This window comes from Lipotes vexillifer, unplaced genomic scaffold, assembly GCF_000442215.2.
Source record: "Lipotes vexillifer unplaced genomic scaffold, Lipotes_vexillifer_v1.1 scaffold418, whole genome shotgun sequence".
In the NCBI taxonomy this organism is placed as follows: domain Eukaryota; kingdom Metazoa; phylum Chordata; class Mammalia; order Artiodactyla; family Lipotidae; genus Lipotes; species Lipotes vexillifer.
Window position 1 is genome coordinate 848,486 of NW_006798629.1, and position 24,623 is coordinate 873,108.

The window sequence follows — 24,623 nt, forward strand, 5'->3', positions numbered from 1 at the left end:
AGTGCACCCCCAGAAGTCTCTTCTAACCTTACTCAAAAGCCTATTCCGTATCATCCACTCCTACATCTTCAATTATACCGAGAATTATTAAATGTGTTACTTTAACACTGCCCACACTTTTAAACGCCTGTGATGTATTTCTAATGTCCTATATATCTGCTACGTATCTCATATAAAACCTGCTGTTAGCACATACAATTTTAAAAAATTTTTATTGATACTGGAGTATGGTTGGCTTACAGTGTTTTGTTAGTTTCAGGTGTACAGCAAAGTGATTCAGTTTTATTATACATATACATATATCTATTCTTTTTCAGATTCTTTTCCTATATAGGTAATTACAGAGTATTGAGTAGAGTTCCCTGTGCTACACAGTAGAACCTTGTTGATTATCTGTTGCATATATGGTAATGTGCATCTGTTAATCCCAAACTGCTAATGTATCCCTTCCCCACACCTTTCCCCTTTGGTAACCATAAGTTTGTTTTCCAAGTCTGTGAGTATGTTTCTGTTTTGCAGATAAGTTCATTTGTGTCATTTTTTTTTAGATTCCACGTACAATTTAATACCTTCCCAGTAATGAATTCGTTAATTCCCCTACCCACATATACACACACCTTTCTGAAACTTGCTGTTTTTTTTCTGTATTCATGGAATGGTTAGTTTTGTCGCTATCCTTTCAGTTACCTAGATGAAATGAATCAGTCTTCTTTGGGCTTTGTTTCAAACAGATAATGCTGACTTAAAAACCTATCTCTTCAAACTCTCCCCAGTCACTCCCTCAATCTCCCAATTGCTACTGGCTGAATTATGACTGGCTGTATTTTTCAGGTGGAATCCTGCAACAGCCCACTGATTTGTCTTCCTGTCTCCAGATTGATTTTCTCCCTTCAAGTTCTTATCTAAGTTATTTTTCTAAAGATACAGATATAGTTACCTATCCTTTTGAACTGGATGTTTTCTTATAGCTTAACCTTGGTCAAAGGACAAAAGTCCAAACTCATCAACACAGCACACGTGTCATGTACATGCCCCAATTTCCCTTGCCATTTTCATGTCTTCCACTCACACTGTTCTCCTTTCACACCTTAACTTTTAAATGTTTACCGACAACATCACATTTTTCTATACATTTTCATGGGCTGTTTCTGTTATAATTGTCATTTCCATCCAAATAATTCCTACTCATTGAGCCCAAATGGGGTCATTTATATGACGTCTTCTGGGACACCCCCCACTCTGAGAAAAGGTCTCCTCTCTGCTCCTCTGGCACTTTGCTCAGATCTTTATTTTAACGCTTGCTAATTTGAGCTAAAGTTTACCTGTGTTTCTCTAACTGTATTCAAAGTTCCTTTCTGGAGATTGAAACTATTTGTTTTGCATTGTTGTATCTGCCGCAGGAGTTAGATTACATATCCTTCTTCAGGCAAACATCTAGGGAAATCCAGAAAACATCTCTGGCCCCTTCCCAAGGGTGTCCTTCCCTGTCCTTGACAGTGATCCACCTTGCAGGTTCTACCTTAAAACCTTATCACACCGATCAACCTTCCCAATTTATCTTTAATCCATTGCTTTTCATTTGTTGTCATGTTGACTAATCTCTCAACAATCAATACAGAATATTTTTAAATGATTCTGTGTCTCAGGCATCATCTTACCCACTCTGGAGAAACAGCATAGTAGTTATTATTTCTCCCACTTATCTGGCTGTAAATATCTGGAGGATGATAGTGTCTGGAAACAACAATACCATTATGGGCCCTAAGTATGTCTGGCTCTGTTTCAAGTGCTTCACAGGTATTATCTCATTTAATCCTCCCAGCATTCTTTCCCAAGGTCAAAAGATTAGTAGATGACCATTCTGGAATGTGAATTTAACTCCGTCCACCACCACAAGATTTGGATTCCAGGATACTTTATTGTTTTAGAACCAGTTTCATCTTCATTTTCCAATGCTGAGCTCTCCCCTTCATCACCTTTTTGAACCCTGTGTTGTCTATATTGTATTCCTTTGTGGATTTATGTGATAAGGAGCAAATGGTTACAGGAACTCTTGCCAAGCCGTGTGTCATGCAGTGCATGGTCTCTTCACGTTCATTGTTTTGGAATTGTTTGAAATTTAGCTTAGGAGCCTGACGCTTGATCTATGATGGGTTTTTCTTAAGGGTTGATATTTCCATCCTAAAGGCACTCAGGCAGCCAGATTTTTCTTTCTTTCTTTCTTTCTTTCTTTTTTTTTTTTTTCGGGGTAATTAGCAAAAGTTGTTAGCATTAGTAATTTTCTTCACTGTGATTGCTTTTCTTATGTTTGCTTTTCCTTAGCCAAGAGTTCTTTACCAAATGCAAATGGTTTTCAAGAACTATCTGGAGAACTGGTTTAGAAAGTTCACTTAAAATACAAATAAATTCAGCAACAGAGGAAGGATGAAAATGTAGTTTTTCACTGTCATGTATTATTTTCCTGCTCGAAGGAATTACACATTCTAAGAAGTGGAGGAAAGCAACTTCCACTGAGTTCCCGGAAGATTTCAGAGGAAGTGACATGATCCTAAATCATATTCTTGATGTTAAAATATTGTTTAGAAGAGCGATTATTTTAAATGGAATAGCTTTTCTGATTAAATATGACCAACAGTGATCCTTTATCTGTAACTATAATTTATTGATATCAAATATCAGATGTTTTGGACTAATGTATATTTTTTAGGAGCCAAGGTTCCTTTTATTCAGATTTTTTATTTAAAACACATTTAGATAAAACTTCTAGTTTTTATTTCAAAATGGGACAGAGAGCATACAAATATAATTCCTTTTCTCTCAAGATTTCTTTGAAATAAATCTAAAGAAATAGAAAAACGAGAGATTGCTACAAAAGAACAGAGGTGTTTCAGATCACCATGGATGGAGGTTTAAACATCTCTGGGAGCCAGATGGTGGAAGGGAAGAGCATAGAAAAAGAAAGGAGAGAAAAGTGTGAAGTCAGAACTTGGTGAAGATCTGGAATTAGGATCTGCAGATACCATGTTGAGTGAATAAAGCAGAAAGCATGAGACAAGGGGGTACTGAAAAAATGAGGATTGATTGAGAAGAGGAAAATGTGTTTTGAATTAAGATTAAAAACACATTTTTATAGAAAAGGAAAGGCAAAAAAGAACAATAGAAAAGTATGCTTTATATATGTAGCAGTCGAAAATAAGACAGAATTTCAAGCAACTGATGGGTAATAAGAAAGTAGAAGCTACTTTGCTTGAAGCTAAAAGATTCTCTTTTGAATGGGCCAAGTTTTGTAGCATTGGAACCATAGAAAATGTAATCTAATCCTATCATGTTACCTGGTCAGTGGACAAAAATATTGATGAAGTCAAAGCAATGATAGTGTTGTTTATTAGCTTTCAACTTTTAGATTCATCCTTGAACAAAGCCTAGAAGAATGGGTAGTAGTTAGAGTACTAACTATTTCAGGTAGAAAATGTTGAACGTTTAAAAGTGTAAGAGTAGTTGAGAGAATTTGGAAATTGGAAATTGAGGAAGAAAAAATGTACGAAAACGAGTAACTTCAAGCAGGGAATCTGAGATCCTGACTCAAGTTAATGGAACCAGACATAACTATGGAAACATATTATGTACAGTTGTAAAATAATAAGAGAATATTCAACTTAGAAAAATTTGAAAATGTTTGTAGAAGATTGTGGAGAGAAAGACAAAGTGTGAGAGTGTATATGCATTGAATTCTCATCTTTATTAATGTCTAGAGATATATTAGCATGTTACTTAGAGCCATGATGTCAACTGGCAGAAAATTATTAATAATAATAATAAACATTTCATTTCAGGCATTTACCTCTGGGCTGAGGCTCTTTTGTACTATTTGGTTTGTTACCATATGTGCATTATTTGATAAAAAGAAACAAAAATAGAAAAATTATAGCACAATATTCTGAGAGTCTCTCTGGAAGAAGACTTGAAGTGCCCAGGAATTACGAAATGTACTAGTTAGTATTCCAACTAACAAAATAACCTCTTAAATCAGTGGTTCTCAACCTGCTTGCTCCTGGGTATCAAGCTGAGATTTGCAACCTGCTTCAGGCTATGTGAAGAGAGGTTTAAGTGGTTACAGTTTATATTTTACTTTTTACAGTTTATGCAGTAAGCCACCAATCATCCATCAACATGGTATTTGTGGTTTTTCAAAAATTTATACAAATGTTTCTGTATGGTAGACAGCAGAAGTGTTTAAATTACAACCAAATGCAACTATGCCTTTATGGTCAAAAGAGGTCCTTAGGTACTGGGTTACCTTTACTTTTGGTTCAGACAGATTTGATCTGAAGGATTTCTGGAAGGACTTGATAGCCTCAGCTTCATTCTTCCTTGACCTTCACAGTTGAGAACATCTTTGCTGACCACTTGTGTATCACTGTATGTGATTCAAGCTTTTAACTACAGTTCAACTTTACAGTGGTTCCTTTAGGTCCTTAGAAAGTCAGGAAGTGAAAAACAGGCAGAGTCCAGAAAGATGTAGAGAGAAGTGAAACAGTTTAACAACACTCTGGAGATTAAAAATAACCTACAGTGTCATTTATTAACAAGCAAGTCAACGGTTAGAAGTACTTTAAAATATCCCTTGTTTATTTCAAGTTGTTCTGGCTTAGTTTCCTTCATCAGTTCTTTTTTTCTTTTTTTTTAATGTGTATGTGTTTCTGCCCATGGGTTGCCAATTCCCAAGAACCCCAAATTCAGACCCAGTTTTTAAGTTGATTTCAGAAGTTTGTTGAGCTCCTACACATGTTTGAGAGTCGGTGTGGTATGTAGGAAGAACACTGGTTTTTAATAAAGCTGGGTTTAAATCTTGGAGCTGCAAATCATTTATCTTGGCTATTCTTCAGTTTTCATTTCTTTAAACAAGGATATTACCATATCTTTTATTGAATTCTTTAGCTAAAAGTTATTTATTGGTGGCAAAGAAGACATTGGTTTCCTGGAAACATCTAGGGAAAACATTTTAATCACAGGAAGTTGAGTCTGTTACCGAGGTTTTGACCAATACTTCTTAGCCATCCCCCATGGAGCCTTTGAAACTTTGAACTAATTTGCCTTGGGTTGGGGCTCTCAATCTATACCTTTAACAAGCTCCCAAATGATTCCTGGTGTACAGCTGAGGTTGAGAATGATTGCTTTAAACCCATGGCATGCATTTTAAGAGAGATTATTATTTATTTTTAAACCTGCAGTTTATTTTGAATATTTCCAGCAAGACCTCCAAACACAGTTGGCCTTAGATGACAATGCAAATTTTCTATGAAATTGAACTGCACGGCTTCAACCAAGAATTATATCTTGGGCCACCTTTTTCTCCTTAAAATGATTGACAGCATCTGAGGTGCCTGCTTTCACATAGCTAATGACTTTCTTCGACAATAAACCTTTCCTGAGCATTTTCTGTGTTCAGGCACTTGTTTTTCAAAGATGAATAAAACTGACTATATCTTGTGCAGTTTCGGGAAGGGAGAGCTGTAAGCAGAATATCTGGGTGATGGAGAGTATATGACATGACATTGGAATGTACAGGGTGTTCTGAAGACTGGGAGGAGGGGTATTTAGCCCCACCTACTAAGAGACCACAGGGATTACTCTTGGAAAAAGAACATTAGGTGGGATAGGCAGGAATTACACATGTAATAAGTAATAAAGATTGGATAAAGGAAAGAACCTTACAAAAGAGAAGGAGACAATAAACCATACCAGATTATACAAGAAGTTGCCAGCAAATCTGTAATACTGGAGGAAATACAAGGAGCCAAAGAGGAATGGAAATGAATCCAGACACGTGGGCCCAGGCTGGTTCATGGAAGGCAGTGTCTGCCAACGTAAAATGCCCTTCAAGCCTTGCATTCCCAGTTGATGGCTAAGAAAAATAGGCATCTGGGACACCTATGGGGAGGTGGGGGAAACGTGTGTGTAAGTTAGCGAATGAATACTTCAGTGCAAGGAGAAGTCGAATAATTCAAGAAACTATCAAGTCTAGCCCAAACACAGAACGAAAGAAATTGAATCCTGCCAAATTCAAAAGAGTGAGAGATTTTATGTAGGGAATTGGTGGATAAATACTGGTACATAAATTGGTACATAAATAATATGCATGCATGTGTATACACACACAGACATATGCACAGACATATATGTGTATTTGCATTTTTGAACAAAATGTAAAGACAAGTAAGGATATTCTTATGTGCCTAATTCCATATATATGTGTTCACTTGGGATTTTCATGCTAGATCATATTAATTACCTATTGAGATGGAATTTGTTTAAAAAGAACCATCCCACACATCATTATATGTTCTCAAAGGCATTGAAGGTTGATTAAAACAAAGAGACAGACAAGCAAAGGAGCAAGAAAAAAAGGCACAATGCGAAACATGTACCCCCAAATTTATGTTTTATTCTAATTTAACCAAACAATTAAAATCAGGATAATTGCTCACATAGCTCATACCAATGTGCCATTGTTTAATTTTTCTATAGATTATAACTTTTCACTTTGTGACATTTCAAAAGTACCTCATCAAAGTACCTTTACTAGTGCGGGCTCACTAGTAAAGATCTGCTTCTTTCAATTTTATGAGCCTCATCTCTATGTATATTTCAATTTCTTAAACATATTTCTTCTTCCCAGACTCTTGGGGATGACAAGACTCTTTGAGGCTAAAGCTGATCACGTTAGAGAGAAGGCAGGCAAGGAATGGTCTCAGTGATCCATTGCTAGTTCAAACTTCCCCTTTTAGGCACTAAAACAAGAAAACTGATTTTGATTTTTCCTTTAATCAAGAAGTCCTAGAATTAGTGCCTGAGTAAAATTTCACAGTGGTTTGTAGATTTTTATATTCCCCATTCCATTTCTTATGGGTTGAATCGTGTCCCCCCCAAAAAAGGTATGTTATAGTCCTAACCCCCAATACATCAGAATGTGACCTTACTTGGAAATGGTCGCTTTACAGAGATAATCAACTTAAAATGAGTTCAGTAGAATGGTCCCTAATCCCATATGACTGGACACGGAGATAGACACACACAGGAAGCTTGCGACGTGAAGATGGAGGATTAGAAAGATGTGTCTGTAAGCTAAGGGTTGCTAAAGATTGCTGGCAAAAATACCAGAAGCTAGGGATAGGCAGGAAGAATTCTCCTTACAGATTTCAGAGGACGTAAGTATGGTTTGCAAATATCTTGATTTCGAACTTCTAGCCTCCAAGACTATGAGATAATAAATTTCTGTTGCTTTAAGCCACCAAGTTGGTTAGTAGCCCTAGGAAACTTATACATGGTGCAAATCTTAAAAAGGGGTATTAAAAGTCCGGTCAACATAGTCCTTTCACCTTGTTATCATTTCAAGCCAGAGCATAATCCATCCAACCATCTGTCCATCCATCCAGCCATCCATCTATCCATCCACCCAACCATCTTTTCATCCATCCATCCTTCCATCCATCCATCCATCCATCTATCTAATAGCACCATGATTTTGAAAAAGAAAGGAATTTAACAACAGAAAAATAGAAAGGACATAATTTTAGATTAAGAGAAAATCCTTTCAATTCAGCCATCAGTGATTTATGTACAAAAGAATTTTGTCCTCAACCTTCCTTTTCACCTCAGAATACAGCAGGTTTCAACACCTGGCTCACATTTCGGTGACCTGCTGAGGAACCAGATGTGTTTGTGGACTTCTGGTACAGCTGGTGATAGAATGGATTTCTGGAATTTATCCTCCAGCTCAGTCTACAACGCCATGCTTTCTGGGGCGTTTTCTGTAAATGGAATCCCAGCTCTGGAGTTGTTGGATTTAATTACCTAGACATTATTCGGAGACCAAGGCTGACCAACCATTGGGTAACCTGTCTCCTGGCTCAGGCAGGCCCCATAGGCATTCATTATCTTCCAAAGAGGTTTTGCCATTTAAGTCCACCAGAAACGGGATTCTGATCAAAGCATTTGAGTCAAATTTCGTACCTGTAATGCTGATAACAAGGTTTCTAAAGTGTCCAAATTAAGCACTGGTGTCTTCTCTACAGAGTGGTGTTAGTGTGATCAGGCAACAGTCTTAAAGAAACTCTTAAAGAAACTTAATATTCTTTTGGCCAGAGAAAAAAAATCTCATTGCAGAAAAAGGGAGCCCATACATAGAATGAAATCACCTTCTTTCCTTTCTTTTTTCCCTCTGACCTTTTCCCCTCTCCTGGTATAGCTTTTCTCATTGATAAAGTGAGATATTTCAGTAAAATTTCAATATATATTGAGTACCCACTGGGTTCCAGGAAAAGGAATGAGAACCACAGGAGATGAGAAGATGGGTGAAACATAGTGCCTACTCACTGAAAATACTACAAATAGATGATGTCTAAAGGTGAGCCAGGATTAAACTTCCATGACTGAGACTTTGTGTCGGTAATGATTCCACATATCCACTTAAAAATCAAGGAACTATACTCAATATCTTGCAATAATCTATAAGGGAAAAGAATCTGAAAAGGAATATATATGTGTGTGTGTGTGTGTGTGTGTGTGTGTGTATGTGGGGGGGTATATGTATATGTGTATGCATATATATCTGGTTTCCTGTCATGGTTAGCTTTTCTAGGTAGGTCCATGCTCAGCATTAGGTACAGAGGAAAACTGTACATTAATGAATTTAAAATAAATGATACAAATGAACTTATTTACAAAACAGAAATAGACTCACGGACATAGAAAACAAACTTACGGTTACCAAAGGGGAAGTGGGAGTGGAGGGATAAACTAGGAGATACACACTACTATATATAAAATAGATAAACAACAAGGACCTACCATATAGCACAGGGAATTACATTCAGTATTTTGAAGTGACCTTTAATGAAAACTAATATGAAAAAGAATAGGTATATATATATGTATAACTGAATCACTTTGCTGTATACCTGAAAGTAACACAACATTGTAAATCAAAAATATTTCAATAAAAAAATTTTTTAATGACAAAAAAAGAAAAAAATACCTTGGAGCACAGCTATCTGTGGGCATTCCATGACAGCGCCACAACACATTGGTTAAATGCAATTTGCTGGAGCACATAAATGATTCTAAGAAAAATAATGTCTTAAGATCCCCTTAAGATCATCCATTCTTTATTTTGAACTATGTTTCACTTTATTAGCCTTCTCATAGAACATTAAGGAAAATAGCCATGGCAGAAAGCCACTGACAGTGAAATGTCTCTTCCATTTAGACATGTCCTGTGTACTTGGAGTGCGTCTGAATGGCTTTGCTCATTTAAGTTCAAGCATTGGTTTTCTGAGCAAAATCATCTTCTCCTGAACTGATCAGAACAGTATGTCTGTTAGCCTTTGTCTAGGAAGATGCCTGGTGGAAAAATGGTCTGATATTGGCACTAAAGCATAAAGAGAACCAATCAGCCATTGCCTCATTACTTAGATGACACTATGTCTATAAATGAATTCATAGATGAATACACGTAAATTCTGCTTGGTGGCTTCCAGTTGTAGATTCTACTCCGAGCTTCCATATTCCGATTGTATCATGGAGTCATTTATCCACCTGCTTTTGCCTCTAATAAGCTCTCTTCACCCCTCATGCCTAAGGTTCCCTTGTGAATCCAGGTTTTCTCACTGCTATTGTTAACACCATTCCAAGACTGATGCTAAGTTTTGTTATTGGGCTTTAATAATATTCAATTTATTTAGCAACTCAACAGTCATGTGTTGAGCCCTGGCCCAAGTGGGAGACACTCTGCTGATTCCTGGGTACAAACAACAAAAGGACTCAGCCCTGCCTTGACGTTTCCCTCTTTTGGGTGAAACAAAAGAGACGAGAGATCTTCCGATGGTGCGATGGAGTGTGTTGGTGAGTTGGAGGGCCTAACCCATTTGAAGGAGGTCAGCTAAGAATTCTAGAAGAAGAGATGAGTTCTGATTGGAGTCCTGAAAAGTAGGTAGGCATTAGCCAGGGAAAGATGAACCAGAAAGCATGGGGAAAGAGGTTTCAAGGCAGAGGAGGAGGAATGTGCAAAAGACTTGAAGGTAAAGGAAAGCTTGGTGCATTGAAAAACCGGCTGTGCCCTTAATGTACTTATGTGACTTCGTCATGTTGTATTTCCTACTTAAATGTATCAAATTAGCAAATTTGGGCTTGACCTGATTATTGAGATTGATGGGAAAAGCCTACCTCTAGTTGAATGAATTCCTTTGTTGAAAGCACTCATGCACGTCCTTTGCTACTTGGCAAAATCCAAGAAACCATGAAACTTCATGTGTACCTTCTGTTCCACATCCCCCGAACTCCACTCAGAGCTGCGTCTTGGTCTTGAGTGATTGGTATTCTTGTTAAACTCCCTTCCAACCCGAATCTTGTAGAAGAGAAATGCTGAAAATGTTCTGTATCTTAGTGGGGATGGTGATACCATGGGAGTATGCACATGTTTTAAAAAATCAACTAATACACTTCAGATGTATGCACTTTTTTGGTATGTAAGTTATATGCCCATTTTAAAAAGTTTTTTTTTTTTAAAGGACAAAAGTTACAAATTTTTTCAAATGGACAAATTTGTTGGAGTGCAATTATTGGAATTTTTAAATTCGTGTTTTCTAAGGTGTGGTTATGTCATATAAACACCAATTTTACTAGTTCATAGTTGATGGGATAAATTACTCGGTGTCACTTATTATTTCATGGTCACAGACATCCACGACAGTGGATATCACAGAGCTTTATCGTGGTACTGGATGGAGGTAGGGGTGGGTGCAGAGTGGGAAGCTGTGGGTATTAGTTGACTCTGCCACTTACTGCTTCTGCGATAGGCAAAGGGGGAGTGAGACCTCCTCAGTAAGTTGTTAGGATAGAAATAATGCTTATAAACACAGACACACAGTAAGTGCCCTTAAGGTAACCTTTAGCATTATTGTCACTGGCCAATGTTCCCTAGAAATACCAGCCCGAAGAGACAACCTTTATATTTCTGGACTTCTAACTTCCTGGCATTTAAGTTCTTATTCTTTGATTTGAAAGCCACAGTAGTGATGGGAGCAGAAAGAGGGGAGGTCTCTTGGAGCAGGAAATGTAAACTCGGGGTTAAGCCTCGTCCTCTCTGAAAACCCAGCAGCATCCTAAGAAAGGGAATCTAGGGAAGGAACTGTGGCTGACTTCCCTGGGAAGAGCTGTGGCACTGGTTACTCATTTACAAATCAATTTAGCAGAAAGCCCTGAGGGGAGATGAGGGAAAAGCTAGACCTGAGACAGCAATGCAAAGACCCTTAAACTTGAAATGAAGGAACACTTATTCATTTGGCTTTAAATAAGACCATAGACTGAGTTTGAAATTGAATTTTACTCTATAGTTTGGGTAAGCATATCCATAGCTAGTGTATCATTCTTCACTTTTGTTTGTTGGTTTTGGGAGGGGTGGATAATGTATTTAGAAAATTTTAGCTTTCAACATTTCCCACTTTAGAAATTAAATAAATGTCTTAAAATGCCATGTAGCTTTTATCATTTCTTTTCGTTTTTAATTCAGGGCTGCATGGATTCAGTGAAATGTCTGGCTCTGGTTTCTGTGTATTGCACGTTTAGTTTAGTGACTTTCGTTTTGTACGAAGGCATTACATCTTATTCGTATTCGTATAACGATTTTATTTTACCAGATCACTATTTTTTAAACTATGCATTGAGCAAAGATGCTAAATTTAAAAACAAAGAAAACAGCCAAAGCTTTGGTTATATTATTTTAGAAATTATTTAAAGCAGATATTTTTATTGTGAGACATCTCAGCGAATTTAATATTTGATGTGCACTGTGAATGTCCAGGCTGTGGTACCTAGATTTCCTACAACTTATTTGATCCAAGAATCCCTTTTCTCTTTCCTACACACATTGGCTTTTCTTCAGACTGGTTCTGTAGACAAATTCCTAATGATAATACGCATACACACAATAAGGTGTGATTATTTTGACAGATCAGACCTGTTGGTTCACGGGGAGAAAACCAACATACATGACTTTGTTTTTGAACAAAATGTTTGATTATAATGGTAAATAATGGTGTGTTTGGACAAAATGATCCAAGTGGCGGTGTGTGTTTCCCCTGAGTGAGAGTAGATGCTACTTTTAGTTATATACTATGTGGTATCATTTAATTAACTATTTAACAACAGAACTGGTTATTATTTAGATTTTGCCCTTTTATAATTCCTTGTTGTAAGTGGTTTTGCATATATTTATAGATATATATATTACAGAGGTGATTTTGACTTACTTTCATTAATAAAGGCATTAAACTTTTGTCATTCTGTTGTACTAGGTTTCTAAAATAATAAAATATAATTACTTTTGGTGGTATAACTATGTTTGTGGAAGCCATCATTAAAATATAATTCGGTTGTGCTTTTTTTAAAGTATACTGGGAAATAAAATGGTCTCTGAATTAGAATACATTACCTAGCATTTGGAAATTTGATTTTATAGCAACAGTGATCAGAACAACATTCAATTCAAACAAAAGAATTAAATCTAGAGAATATGACACATTTGTATGAAGCGTCTACTTCCAAAATACCTCCTACTCTTTTCCGGATTGAATGTGGTCACTGCAAGTGTCCAGTGTTAATGAAAGACAAAATAACATGTTACTTGCGAAATAAGATAAAAACTCAACAGTGTGTATCTTCAGAGATCCCTTAGTATAAATGTGTAATTCATTTTTATTTCAAAGTGTCATTATAAGGGGCCTTCAGTGTTCCTAAATGGAATATAGGCATAATTCACCTGATCCCTAATAGAAATGGAACCCGTTTGTGCAGACAGAACAGATACAACAGAACATGATGAGACAGCTACCTCTAAATCAGTACCTCTTTCAGCTTTTAATTGTCCTCTAGCTGTTGGCTGAAAGGGAAGTTACACCCCAGTGTTCTCTGTGCTGTCACAGAAGCATTGTGATGGCATTTTTAGAGTCGTGTAAGAGTGATCCTGGGAAGCAGAAAGTGGGCTCTCGAAGCCTCCCAGATTCACTCATCTGTGTGGTCAATGGGTTTCTCAAGTTCTATGCATTGTCCATTTTGGTTCTGAGGAAATAGTGGTGAGGTGGGGTTGATGGAAGTTTGACTTACCTGGAGTGGGGGACTTGGCAGTGTATATAGAGGAGAATTCTGTACCATGCCCTTTGACCTTTCACACTATTCCTCTAGAGCAGGTTCAAGCTAAGATAAAGAAACTGTAATTTTATGTTAATGTTTAATGCTTGGATTAAGATGCTGAACTGAGTTTAGGAATGCGCTTCGATTATGTATTAAGATTTGAAAAAGTTATAGAATTTACTAGAAACAATTCAAATATCCATCAGCTAACAAATGGATAAACACATTGGGGTATATCCGTACGAAGGAATACTACTCGGCAATAAAAAGGAATTAGCTACTGATAGATGCAACAACATGGATGAATCTTTAAAGCATCATACTAAATGAAAGACGCCAGACACAAAAGAGCACATACTGTACAATTCCGTGTGTATGAACTTTGAGAAGATGGAAAAATATCGTGACAGAAAGCAGACCAGTGCTTGCAGAGGCTGGGTGGAGGTAGGAATGGACCACAGAGGGCAGGATGGAACTTTCTGGGTAATGGAAATATTCTATATGATAATTATTAAGGCTGTATCTATTTGTCGCATCTCATCAAATCGTACACTTAAGATTGGTGAATTTTATTGTACATCCATTATACTTAAATAAAACTGGTTAAAAAGAAAATATGGTAGAATTGGAGGGGGAGGGAGGGGATCCTAGAATGTGTTAATTCCTGGAAGTGACCAGAAAAATTATGGGGCAGTTGAGCTTCATCCAGAATCTGGGATTAACATGAGGAGAAGTTTAAAGTGATGATGGAAGATAAAAATGAGAACCCATGAGTTCTTCCTGATCATAACTGTTTAATATATAAACCACCCAGCCTAGTACTTAGCACATGGAGGCACTTAATAAATGGTGAGTGCTATTAATTCTCTTGTTGATGTTGTTACTGTTACTACTTAGAACAGTGCACTAAGAGTGTCTAGACAACCTTTTAGGAGTTGTGAATGTAGACAGAACCTTGCTCTTAACCAGTGAAGAGGGCTTATGAGTTAGCTGGTTCTGATGATTTGAAATACACAAAAGGAGGTGGAATGTATCAATGACTGGTTTAGGCTAATTAATGAACTATTATGTATCCCAGAAGCTGAATATTAGAGCATCGTTTCACAGACACATTCTTAGCTTTGGTGTGTATGTCAAATCTTTTCTGAGCTAGCTCAACCCATTGTGAAGACTCTCATAAGAAGTTTGTATCTGATGAGAGTTAAGAGTTCCAAAGTCTACAAGCATTCAACAAAAACAATGGCTGTATGTACAACATTGGGATCATTTTGAAATTTTTTTTGGCCATGTGAGAAATGGAAGGTGTGCCAACAAAGACCACAGGAGTGTGAGGCACCTGTTAACTTGGATCATCACGTGGGATGTGCAAAAGGGAAAATGTAATAGACAACATTTATTGATTCATTTTTATTTTTATTTATTTATCTATTAGGTTTATTTAGTTAATTAATTAATTTTTTGGCTGCATTGGGTCTTCGTTGCTGCACGCGGGCTTTCTCTAGTTGCGGTGAGCGGGGGCTACTCTTCCTTGCGGTGCACGGGCTTCTCATTGCGCTGGCTTCTCTTGTTGCAGAGCACAGGCTCTAGGCGCACGGGCTCAGTAGTTGTGGCTCATGGGCTCCAGAGCGCAGGCTCGGTAGTTGTGGTGCACGGGCCCAGTTTCTCCACGGCATGTGGGATCCTCCCGGACCTGGGCTCACACCTGTGTCCCCTGCATTGGCAGGCAGATTCTTAACCACTGTGCCACCAGGGAAGCCCCTTGACTCTTTTTATTAATTTTTATTGGAGTATAGTTGCTTTACAATGTTGTGTTAGTTTCTTCTCTACGGCAACGTGAATCAGCTATATGTATACATATATCCCCTCTTTTTTGGATTTCCTTCCCCTTTAGGTCACCACAGAGCATTGAGTAGAGTTCTTGTGCTATACAGTCTGTTCTTATTAGCTGTCTATTTTATACATAGCATCAATAGTGTATATATGTCAATCCCAATCTCCCAATTCCTACCATCCCCCCTTCCCCCTTGGTATCCATACATTTGTTCTCTACCTCTGTGTCTCTACTTCTGCTTTGCAAATAAGATCAACTATACCATTTGAGAGTCCATATGTGTTAATATACGATATTTGTTTTTCTCTTTCTGACTTAACTTCACTCTGTATGACCATCTCTAGGTCCATCCACGTCTCAACAAATGACCCGATTTTGTTACTTTTCATGGCTGAGTAGTATTCCATTGTGTGTGTGTGTGTGTGTGTGTGTGTGTGTGTGTGTGTGTGTGTGTGTATATATATATATATATATATATATACCACATCTTTATCCAGTCCTCTGTTGATGGACATTTAGGTTGCTTCCATGTTCTAGCTATTGTAAATAGTGCTGCAATGAACATTGGGATGCATGTGTCTTTTTGAATTATCATTTATTCTGGGTATATGCCCAGTAGTGGGATTGCTGGGTCATATGGTAGTTCTATTTTTGGTTTTCTAAGGAACCTGCATACTGTTCTCCATAGTGGCTGTATCAATTTACGTTCACATCAACAGTGTATGCGGGTTCCCTGTTCTCCACACCCTCTCCAGCATTTAGTGTTTGTAGATTTTTTGATGATGGCCATGCTGACTGGTGTGAAGTGATACCTCACTGTAGTTTTGATTGGCATTTCTCCAATAATTAGTGATGTTGAGCATCTTTTCATGTGTTTGTTGGCCATCTGTATGTCTTTGGAGAAATGTCTATTTAGGCCTTCCACCCATTTTTGGATTGGGTTGTTTGGTTTTTTGACATTGAGCCACATGAGCTCTTTGTATATTTTGGAGATTAATCTTTTATCAGTTGCTTCGTTTGAAAATATTTTCTCCCATTCTGAGGGTTGTCTTTTATTCTTGTTTATGGTTTCCTTTGCTGTGCAAAAGCTTTTAAGTTTCATTAGGTCCCACTTGTTTATTTTTGTTTTTATTTTCATTACTCTAGGAGGTGGGTCAAAAAAGATCTTGCTGTGATTTATGTCAAAGAGTGTTCTGCCTTTGTTTTCCTCTAAGTGTCTGGACTTACATTTAGGTCTCTAATCCATTTTGAGTTTATTTCTGTGTATGGTGTTAGGGAGTGTTCTAATTTCATTCTTTTACATGTAGCTGTCCAGTTTTCCCAGCACCACTTACTGACTTCTTAATGTGCCCGGCACTGTACTGTGCTCAGTAATTTCAAGAATCATTATGTTTAAACTTCATCACAACCTTAAGAGATAGATGCAGATGAGCAAAGAGGTAGCCCAAGTATTAAGAAGCAGATCAAAATTTGTATCTGACTCTAACAGTTGGGAATCACTGATGTGGACCCTGGGACAAAGCTTGGTGAGGAGACATGAAATTTTATCAGAGCTAGGTTGCTGACATTATGTTTTGGGTGTCCCTTGTCCTGTCCTGGGAATGGGATGAAGAGAAGTAACTGACATCTGGCCCAAACTCTCTGAACCTCAAGCAGTAAGTCCATAGGATAGCAGTATGTATTAGGTGATCAGTAAATGATTGTTGAAAGAATCCATAGCTCCATGTCTGAAAACTTAGAAAGCAGGATTTGTGTACAGGTAACCCTTGCTTTTCCAAAATTCTCTTTCTGTCACCTCACTTTGACCAAAATCTGTATTAGTACCTGTTTCTGCTAACCAAAGGAAATCCAAAGAGGATTTTCATTTTTACACAAAAAGGCAAAACAGCGAAAGTGATGTTCAGCCTTTGTTTTGCAGCAGCTCTTACAGAGGCAGCATGAACCCTGACCAGCAAGGCTGGCGTCTCTAAGCTCCATCCGCTCCCCAGGCAACTACACCCAGCATCTCAGCATCCAGCCGCCATGGCTTTGAACTGTGTCTGTGCGCATCTGTGCTTTATCTAGGTTTACATTGTGCAGCCGTTAGCAAGATGTGTCCTAAGGTAGTGGCTTCTACTTTCAGATAGCAGGGGAAACCTATACTACACTCTTAAGGCAGAAGGATACCAAACATAACATAAGGTTAATTATCCATAATGGGGCTTAAGTTATTTTCATAGCTGCTCATCTGACTACGTCTATTTTGAAGTCCGTTTGGGGCAATGGCATAGACTAACTTCTATGTAAGTTTTCTGGCATTCACAATAACTTGAGTTTTGATAAATCTTTAATTATATTTGAGGATTATCAAACTGAGACAATTGTTGATCCTAAATGAGAACAACGGGTTAGCATGCAGACTCTAATGGGTACATTTATCATTTCCTTATCATACTGTGCTTCGGGCTCATTGTTTATTATTCAAGAAAGTAGAAATGCCATTTCTTAGAATAAAAATGTTCTTTATAATGTAAGCAGTAGATTGAAGCTGTACAGATTGGTTCTTTAATGAAATAGGCAACATTCCAATGGAACTGACAAACTTTATTGCTATTTGTTGTATTTTTTTCTCATTACAGATGGACCCGATTCAGAAAGCTGTAATAAATCATACTTTCGGGGTCCCTCTCCCTCATCGAAGAAAGCAAATCATATCATGCAACATTTGCCAGTTGAGATTTAATTCTGATGTAAGTTTATCATTTAGTATTCACTGGAAAAAAATGTATTCTGCTGTTCTAATCTTGCAGAAGAGATTTCTTAAACATTTTTCTCCAATAACTTAGCACGTCAAAATTCAAAGGTAACATTTTAACTCCTTATGTGCTTTAAGTTTGGACTTTATTATATTATGTTTGGTTGTTTTCTATAAAAAACTCACACCTAAACAAACTGGTATACTTGCACTTTGATGGTATTTTTTAGTCTCTTGGGAATGCTAAATTTAGGTAACACACTTTGCCTTTGGGGAATGGTAAAAATTTAGGACTAACGAGGCTTTCAGTAAATCACACCTCTGAAATAAGGTAGGTCCCAGATTCTATTTCAAAGCCAAGATTTTGGCTTTGTAAATTCTCTTCTCCTGCCCTGACGGTCCCCAGTTGTAGATCTCTGGTGTCTTTAATTGTATTTGTGTTAGAGACCTCCAGTCACTGACCTAGAAGTACAAGCATTTTAACAGGGGGTTCTGAAGACCTCAAAGGCCCCCAGCCCCTAATGAGTAAAAGTTAAGTGGAGAACATGACAGGAGCAAGACAGTGTAGACCTGACACTCTGCAAGTTATTCACAGAGAGGGATCCTCATCTTTTATACCTTTTCTAACGGACAGTGTGGACTCTGGATTCATCACAGAAGCTAATTTTGCTTGTGGTCAATATGAAAAAACTGCCACCCGTCCCCAACCTACTTTGGAATGGAGTCGGTCCTGAGATACAGAAAAGAAAAGGGACGTTGGTTTGGAAGGAATAAAAATTGAACATCTTGTTGACACTCTTGGTAAACAGAGGACCCCATCTATCAAAGTGGCCTTTCCAGGGTGCCATGTTATTGCCCTAACTGGATATGCTGTATGGAGATGACCAAACAGCTCTGGATTCTGGAGAATGTTAGGCCTTCCAGTATTTAATCACCCTAGGCAAGTGTGTCCCTTAGCTGATCTGATCATAAGGGTTTCATATGAGATAATCAAGCACAGGAAATAGATGTGGCATAAATAAAGTGGCTTTTTCCTTCTGTGAAAGCATTTCATTTGTATAAGGATTGCTACTGTCTTATGAACTCATAGCTACTAGTATAATCATCAGGTAATTTTACAAGTTTCCTTCTGTTGGCTTAAAAAGAGGAATAGATTGCCTGCATAGCACCTGAATGGCATTTGCTGCTGTAAAAAGAATACACTAAACATACAGCATCTTATTTGAAGAGTTGTCTTTTGTTTTGTTTTGTTGTTTGTTTTTGAATACTGAGCACCTTGATTCGATTTGAATTTTAAGAAAATTACTATAGTTTAATTTATTAAAAAATATTTCAAGTGATGAATGTTATATAATAACCTCTTCCAGCTGGTGTAAAAAAAAAAAAAAAAACAAAAACAAAACAGTTTTCCTGACTTGCAAATAAGACTTCTGAACTCAACAGTTGCAATTTTGATTTTTTTTAAATACTCAGCAAACAGTCATATAGTTCCATAATTGTTAAGTGTGTCCTTCTTTATTCCTTTTCTTCTTAAATCGTATTGATATTTCACTTTGGTATTGATCAGATAATGTTGCAGAAGTCTCAGAGGAGCCCTGTTTCCCGCTCCTTATGTCTAATAGGGGCTGTTTCAAATATCAACCCTTCTGCCAACAATTTCACTGCTAATGTTTTTCTCTATATTAAGCAAACTTCCTGTAAACTGGAAGCCAGAAAGAGACTTCAAGCTCGTTGAACCCACTCTCCCACTAAATGTAAGAAAACCATTTGCTATATCTAGACTAGGTCTTCGGGTTGATTATCCCCAGTGATGGGTAACTCACCACTTCAAGACACAATTGGTCTTTTTTTTGGCAGGTGTTTCTACCAATCCTGTAGATGGATATCAAAGTCATATTTAAAACTTTAGAAATACTGTCAGGTATGCTTTAGGAAACACACTATGTTTTCATATATGATTATTAACATAAAGAACATAATGTAAAATAAAGATTTGCATATTTCTTTTCTAAAATGTAATCATTTTACTTCATAGTAAGAGAATAAAAATGTATTTGTATTCATTTGCTAATGAATTTTCAAAATGACATAGGAATCAATTTGTATTTATTAGGGAAATTGCTTCTCATTCTTACAACTTTGTTCTCAGGTTTCTGTAAAAGGAAAATGGCCAAGGTATTTGGAGGATGGGCAAGAATCAGTCTCAGTCATAATTAAACAATTGCAGACTTGACCACTCATTAGATAGATGGTTACTGTGTTAATCTTTTATTGTTGCTGTAACAGATTACCACAAATTTGGTGGTTTAAGACAACACAGCTCTATTAGTTTATAGTTCTGGAGGTGAGAAGTCAGAAATGAATTTTTTTTTTTTTTTTTTTGCTGTGCTGTGTCTTAGTTGCGGCACGCGGGATCTTTAGTTGCGGCATGCGGGATCTTAGTTCCCTGACCAGGGATCAAACCCGGGCCCCCTGCATTGGGAGTGTGGAGTCTTAACCACTGGACCACCAGGGAAGTCCCCTTGCCTTTCTTTTCTAGCTTCTAGAAGCTGCCCCCTTGGCTCGCGACCCCCTCCCATCCTCAAGACAACAAGGCCAGTTGAGTTCTTTGCATGTGGAATTACTCTCTCTCTCTTTTGCCTCCCTCTTCCACATTGAAGGACCTTTGTGATCACCATGGACCCACCTGGATAATCCAGCATAACTTTCCTATTTTAAATTTAGCTATTTAACAACCTACTTTCATCTGCTAATTTAATCTCCTTTGTCACGCCACGTAACGTAACATATCCATCGTTTCCAGGAATTAGGACTTAAACATCATTATCCTGCCTACCATAGGTACTCATGTGGATGTTTGACTTACATTTGAACTGAATTTCATGACCACCTGAATTTATCAGATAATTACCCAGTCCAAATCTTCGGGCTGTATAAACTGGACACATGAATTCAGTGCCCTTTTCCTTGCCTTGAACCTTGAATATAAATTCACTATGCAGTGCAAGTTTTTTAAATTGCAGTTTTTTTTAATAGGAAGACCCAATGTTATTGAGTTTATAAATGACATAGCAACATATTAACTGTGATTTACAAACGAAATATAATTATTGCAGAATTGAAATACAGGAGTAGAAACTCCTTTAGAGACTTTAAATATCTCCGTAGCATTATTATGTCAATAAAGGGGACCTAATGTGCTGAAAATATAAGATTTGTTTATTTATTGACTGGTCATATCTATATATACTAATTTCATGAAGTATTTAGTACTGAATGCCAAGATCAATTGGATTTATCGTTCATTCATTCATATATAAAAAAAGAAAATACATACATATGTATGTGTATATATGTATACATACATATGTATGTGTATATATACGTATATATATATATTTATATAGATGTATAGATATAGATATCGAGCATTGTATTCCCAAAAAGCTTTAAATCCCAATACAACTGTCTGTTTGCTCTTTCCAGGTAAATCTGGAAGTTATCTTGCCATTTCCATTCTTAAACCTAGAATCTGGAAAAGTAACACTGTAATTCACTTGTATGCTTTGTTGAATCCTCTATCACATAGGAAAGTATTTTTGCCTTGTGAACCTTTTTACATTTCAAAGCTTCTTCCCCTTCCAATGAAAATAATAGCTTCTAGTGCTTTTCATCTGTGCATCATGAAAATTCAGTTTCCTTTCCCTCTAAGCTTTTATTTATTTTTTTAACCCTTCGTATTATAAAGTCTGTAGTTTGGTGTTATGCCATACCCGTTTCCTGTACAGTACTTTTTCCATTTTTAGCCCTGCAGATGTCTTTCTAAGTGGCACATTATATTGTATGCACTTTAAATCAGATTGCCTTCTCCTGGTGCAGGCTTTTTCTTTGGGAAAAAAAAAAAAAATTTTTTTTTTTTGACATTTATGTGAAACACACATGAGGTTATGCAGAAAGCTTCCAATTAAAGAATGAAAGGTTGTAATTTGTCCAATTATTTTATCAGCATCTTAAAATCAGCATAAATTACCGTTGGCCTGGACCAGTTAATAAGTGTGCCTTTGAAAGACAGCTTACAGCAAGGCCAGCACATATGTAAAATTATTAAGTGAGGTAGAAAATGATTAATTACTCAATGACTGTTTATAGAATGGGAAATAAGATCTCAGGCCCCAAAACTGAGGGATCATAAAATTGCGGCATCTGATCATCACTCTGGTTAATATCCCCAAAAGAACATTTCATGATACGTTAAAGATGGAAGGAAACTTTTGCTAATTTCACAGTAGAAACTGAAGTGTAGAGAGAGTGTAGGAGGCTTATACCAGGCCACCTAGCCAGAGGCTAGCCACACAGGGTCAGAGTCCACTCCAGGCTGTTTCTGCTTCACCTGGTCCAGGTAGGGCAGCAAGTCCATCCAGAGATCCAGCAGCTGCTACAACAATGGCATGGATCGCATCCTGTGTGTTTCCTGCCCAGTCCAGCTGCCCCAAAGAGAAAGCCTGAGGGCTCCTTCCCCCATGGAACTAACCCAGGGCAGTCAGAGCTGCTGTGGAGGTCACCCTCATTGCGGGCTAGGCCCCGCCACAATGACTGACAAGTCCTCCCAAACGGCATCACTCCTGTTCACTCACACAGTTCAGTCATAAACATGGTGAAAATTTAAATATAAATGCAAACTGAACTACTGAACTATGATACAGTAACAACAAATCCATTATGACTCAGAATGGCCAAGCATTAATTACTTCAGGGGACTGTTATGAACCAGAGGAAAAGCAACCTCATTAGAAGATAACATTAGGGCTTCCCTGGTGGTGCAGTGGTTAAGAATCCACCCGCCAATGCAGGGGACACGGGTTCGAGCCCTGTTCTGGGGAGATCCCACATGCCACGGAGCAACTAAGCCCATGCGCCACAGCTACCGAGCCTGCGCTCTATAGCCCGTGAGGCACAACTACTGAGCCCACGTGCCACAACTACTGAAGCCCACACGCCTAGAGCCTGCGCTCCGCAACAAGAGAAGCCACTGCAATGAGAAGCCCGCACACCAAAATGAAGAGTAACCCCCGCTCGCCGCAACTAGAGAAAGTGCACACGCAGCAACAAAGACCCAACACAGACAAAAATAAATAAATAAAATAAGTAAATTTATAAAAAAAACAAAAAGAGAGAAAGAAGATAACATTACTTACAGATCTCAGACCCCTCCAAAGGGAACCCTTGGGATCATCACCAATATAATTGATATTTACATTTTCCAGTGGTATTATAAAATAGAAATCATTATTGTTCTGCACTTTAGAAACCAGATATGTTGTGAAATGAAGCAATAAATCTGAATTTAATTCATTCATTAATTAATGAATCATTAATTAATTTGTCAAAACTTCCATCACCAAATGTGGCAGTATAATGACGAAGATGCTAATAGGAATATTTCTTCCTACCAAATGACCAAACTTAGATAATTACACTTTCGTTAACATCATATCTTAAGACACATTTTTGTTTTGTTTTGTTTTGTTTTGTTTTGCGGTACGTGGGCCTCTCACTGCTGTGGCCTCTCCCGCTGCGGAGCACAGGCTCCGGACGCGCAGACTCAGCGGCCATGGCTCACGGGCCCAGCCGCTCCGCGGCATGTGGGATCTTCCCGGACTGGGGCACGAACCCGTGTCCCCTGCATCGGCAGGTAGACTCTCAACCACTGCGCCACCAGGGAAGCCCCAAGACACATTTTTAAAATATTTAAATCAATATTATTTGTGGAGGCTGATATTTAAAGGAAATGCTGCCTAGATGGAGAGAAAAACAAAAACTAATAGTGGTTGTATTGGAGTTGAAGAACTATTCTTTTACTTCCTACTTTATTCTCCAAATTTCCTTTATGAGCGTGCTTAAGTTTCTTAAAGGAAAAAGGGTGGTTGCATCTACTATCCTATTATAGTTTTCAAACTGCACGTTTTATCCCAAATTAAAAATTATATTTTGAAGATCTCAGTTGCACTTTTCTAAGTATTTCTTGCCTCTTTCTGGCAGTGTCTTCAGTCTGAGACACGCCCAGGAAAGTTCATAGATATTATTTTTGTCTCATTCAGATTTTAGCATTTTATTGCATATCCTAGGAGGAAGGTTAATACAGATCTATGCATGGGGGATACACATCAAACCCCAGACCTGAAAACAGCATCCAGAGAAGCCGAGTGCAATGGTCGGAAAAACAACCGATCAGGAATTTGACATCCTGTCATCTAGATTTGCCTTCTCTTAATTGGCTGTGTGTCCTTGGGCTCTTCATTGAACTTACAGGTTCCACAGTCATCTCGTTTAAAATAACTAGCCATTCCTTACAGCCACGTTGTAAGGATTATAAACTACAGCATGTAAACAATTGGATTATAAATTCTATAGTGAATGAAACAAAGGTCATTTTTTCTTTGTTGGCTAAAAATGAAGTTACAATTGTTTCATTCTTCAAATGTTAAATTACTTCTTAAGAAATACAGAAGTTTGAAAATATCTCTCTTTAAAAAGAAAGTACTTATAGGGATCTATAAGTTGAAAGCATCTTTGTGCATCTTAGTGTATCTTTGTGTTAAGATCTGAGGTGCCCACTCCTGGTAAATCTTTACCTTTTACCTTTTAAAAACAGCAGGAACCACTTGTCCCTGGCAAAGCTGCATTTATTGAAAACTCTCAACCTCTTTAAGTCTATTGCTGCTGCTGCTAAGTCCCAAAGGAACTTCAGAGAAACCCAGTTATAAATTAAATTTTCAGGCAGCTTTGAAACAGCTCTTTCATAAGAGTGTGTCCCTTCCGTGTCTCCAGGACTCACAGAGCTATTTAGAGCGTTGGCCTGAGCATCATGGC

At 37.7% G+C, this 24,623-nt stretch overlaps 1 protein-coding gene across 1 annotated transcript in view; it reads left to right on the forward strand.

Moving 5' to 3' along the window:
- Positions 1-24,623, forward strand: part of ZNF385D (zinc finger protein 385D) — a 348,161-nt gene that overhangs the window by 183,862 nt on the left and 139,676 nt on the right. Inside the window, exon 3 of the mRNA XM_007470612.1 lies at positions 17,638-17,748. Coding sequence (XP_007470674.1) covers positions 17,638-17,748 — 111 coding nt within the window. The remainder of the gene's footprint in view (positions 1-17,637; positions 17,749-24,623) is intronic.